Raw genomic sequence first — 3,118 nt, forward strand, 5'->3', positions numbered from 1 at the left:
TTCAATTTTGTGAGATTATTTTCAATTTTTTTTTTTAAAAAAAGTCGTGAATGACAATCTAACCCTAATAAATTTTGGTCCTTTGAAAAAGCTGTGGATCAAAACTCAATTTGGACTAAGAAGTGATTTAAGAGCTCAAAATATATTTTGAACTTAATTCTAAAGAATTTTTATTACTTTTTATGGTGTTCATTCATTATATCATTGGTCTAATGTTGAGACCTCCTAAACCTATATTAATAAATCTTAAGAATTTGCAGACAAAAATTCACAACCTTTTCCGAGCTATTCATTCTCAATACCGACAATATCTCCATTGATATGCATTTACTTTTCAGTTTGATTTAATATACAATTATTACATCGGTCCACAAAGATCTTTTTTATATTAGCAGTTGTGAATGTCATTAATTATATGAGATTCATAAATTACCATTTACCTTTTTAGTTACTATATTCTACGTGCTTTGGTTATTTTTTAATAAGAAAAATATATTACGTGATTATTCTCATATATGTCTCAGTGTTTTATTCAATAAAGTCCTCCATTCTATCATTCATCTAGCCAGGATTTTTCTATTAACATTGGTAAAAAAAAAAAAAAAAAAAAAAAAAAAAAACAAAGAATGAAGTTATATACATTCCATTTAAGTACTCTTGTACCCAAATTTTATATCTATGAAAGTCACAAGTCAACAACATTGAGTCATGCATCTCAGCACTGAGATTCCCAAACACACACACTCTTGAAAAGTTGGTTTCGGTTTTATAGGGGAGGGATTACCTTCAATAAGGTAGTTTCCTCTTCTATAGAATATCACATATTCATGAGCAAAATTTCCCTTTTCCCCTAAGAGTCACACGTCCAACATAGGCTTCTAGAAGCCTTGGATTTGTTTCCTCTTTTGTTCTCTCCTTGCCTTGTTGGCGCCCACCTTGTTCCTCATAGAGGAAATTTTTTTTCCTCTTTTTCTTTTGGCAAGTATCTTCATGTGTTACCCTCTCTTAGGGCATAACATTCTCTTTTATAAGAGACAACAAAAGAGAATGTCCTGTGATCGGACACCATGACAGATGGCGCACATCAGCACGAGGACAGCCAAAAAGCTGTCAGGAAGGCCACGTCGAAACTTGGTCGTACAGCAACAATAATGTTATGTACGATGCTAGAGACATCATCAAAGACAATAGAGTTGCCTGAACCAAATGGCCAACTCAGTGCAACTACAATTTCCCCGTGTGGCTTTGAGAAGGAAAAAATTTATCGTGCAACAACTGAGCCCTCAAAAAGGCGATGCAAGATTCATTAATGTCACAGTGACTGACAGAGGAAGGCTAAAGCACAGAACACACTAATATATAGCATTGCATCAGTTTGAAAGCAGAAAAACAGAGTTGCAATTGACTCCCCCTTTTTTTCCAAGCAAAGACAAAAAAAAAGAGAGAGACTTAGAGTAAGAAAATAAATATTACAGACCAGAGGATTTGAGATGGAGGATGAGGAAACAGGAAATAAGAACATAACAACCAAATTCTTGAGCAAATAGGGTGATCAGCAAAAAGTCGAGGCAGCGTCTCCAAAGAACATCTTCGTTAAAGCTTCCTCAAGGGTCTTCTTGCGCTCTGAGGACATGGCAATGAAGGACTCCAATTGTTGAATCTTATCCTGAATAGAGAGACCAATGAGCTTCCTGATGTCCACTGAAATAGGCGGCATAACTGGCGCATCAAATGATAAGAACTTGGCATGAGGAAGACTTGTCTGAGGCGGCTTCTAAATATCAGCTACATGGTGCTTCTGGAAAAACTTGTAGCTGAATGTGATTTTGCTCGGATCCGAGCTGCAGGCCTTAGTTTCTCAGGAGTAAGAATGTCCGGGTGCTGGCGAAAAATGATCCCAGTAATCATAGGCGTGTAGGCTATGGAAAGCTTGATGGCGTCGGAGCCTGCATGCTTGACGGCGTCGGAGCCTGCATTCTTGTTGATTTGGGAGTAGAAGAACTTCCCAAAATCCAATGTCTTGCCAGTCCCTATCATGTATAAAAATTTAGCAAGGCCAAGGGAGACACATGTGGAGTGAGCAGAGGGAAGCCAGTTTTTGACTCCGATCTTGTGCAAGACGGAGTACTTGGAGCTAGGTAGAGAGGCTCGGATTAAGTCAGTCTCAGGCCAACCCTTCTCATCTTTTCCACACGACAGTTCCTTCACAAGCTCAAACCTGGAGGGTATATGGTCTTCAGACGTAGGAGCAACCGACCCCAGGAACTCGTGATCACTTTGGGAGAGAACTCAATGCACTTGGTCCTCACCACAATCTTATGGAAGTTCGGGGAGATCGGATCATCGACTTGGTCTGGCCGGTCCACTATGAATTCCCGCACCAACTGAGCGTGATATGAACACACTGTAGTAACAGAAGAGAAGAGGCCAACTTCCTTGAGAAGGTTGACGATATCAGTGCAGCCCAGGGCCTCATCCAACAACACATGCTTCGGGGTAATGCTGCAGAGGATGACGTACTTCCATCTCTCTGCGTTCTTCAGGGTGTGGAAGGAGAGACCCATAATGGGAACGTCTGGCACTTCTTGCCAAGGGACCTTCTTCTTCTTTTTCTTCACGGGGGACCCTCTCTTCTTCAACCTTTTCTTCAAAGAAGTTAGTGACATGGTCTGCCATATCCTCTTATTGCTCTTCTTCTTCTTGAACTTCTTCAACAAGCTTAACCTCATGAACCATTTTTTGCTTTTTCGCCTTGGCCACCTTTTTCACCTTCTTCTTCTTTGGCTTCTCATTCTTCTTCGGGGACGAAGCGGGAACAGACTCTTCACCATGCTGAGGAAGGATCCTAGTGCCCATGACCCTGTCGAAGTCTCTTAAGAGATCCAATCCTTTGGGCCCTCCTCAATCTCCTCAGACGAGTACCCATTCCCCTTCAGTTCCCTGGTCATTTCAGCAAGAGTCGGGCTGTCGATCTCTGCTTTGGTCTGGGATGGGTTAGGGTTGTCAGATGGTGTGTTTCTGACACCAGCCTTTTAAGGCTTTCCGAGGTAGAGCATGACACTGGCGACAGAAGACACATTCTTTCTCTCAGTCTGACTCGATCCAGACGGACCAGCCT

General features: G+C 41.2%; 1 protein-coding gene across 1 annotated transcript; it reads right to left on the reverse strand.

Annotated features, from left to right (window-relative positions):
- Positions 1 to 1,552: 1,552 nt before the first annotated feature.
- LOC149390718 (uncharacterized) lies at positions 1,553 to 2,666 on the reverse strand. Its single transcript, XM_089619846.1, has 3 exons — positions 2,219 to 2,666; positions 1,809 to 2,030; positions 1,553 to 1,701 (listed from the first exon to the last, which is right to left on the reverse strand). Exons 1-3 carry the CDS (start codon positions 2,664 to 2,666, stop codon positions 1,553 to 1,555), a joined length of 819 nt encoding a protein of 272 aa, XP_089475972.1.
- Positions 2,667 to 3,118: the final 452 nt, after the last annotated feature.

This window comes from Urtica dioica, chromosome 7, assembly GCF_054948205.1.
Source record: "Urtica dioica subsp. dioica isolate 48M chromosome 7, U.dioica_male_clone48M_v1_H2, whole genome shotgun sequence".
NCBI classification, from domain to species: Eukaryota; Viridiplantae; Streptophyta; class Magnoliopsida; order Rosales; family Urticaceae; genus Urtica; species Urtica dioica.

Excerpts from the sequence above, each read along its gene's own strand:
- LOC149390718 (XM_089619846.1), bottom strand. The coding sequence starts at position 2,666 with ATGTCACTAACTTCTTTGAAGAAAAGGTTGAAGAAGAGAGGGTCCCCC. Across the intron at positions 2,031-2,218 it reads GAAGACCATATACCCTCCAG|GGACTGGCAAGACATTGGAT; the intron begins GTTTGAGCTTGT and ends TATACATGATAG. Across the intron at positions 1,702-1,808 it reads AAAATCACATTCAGCTACAA|TGGACATCAGGAAGCTCATT; the intron begins GTTTTTCCAGAA and ends CGCCTATTTCAG.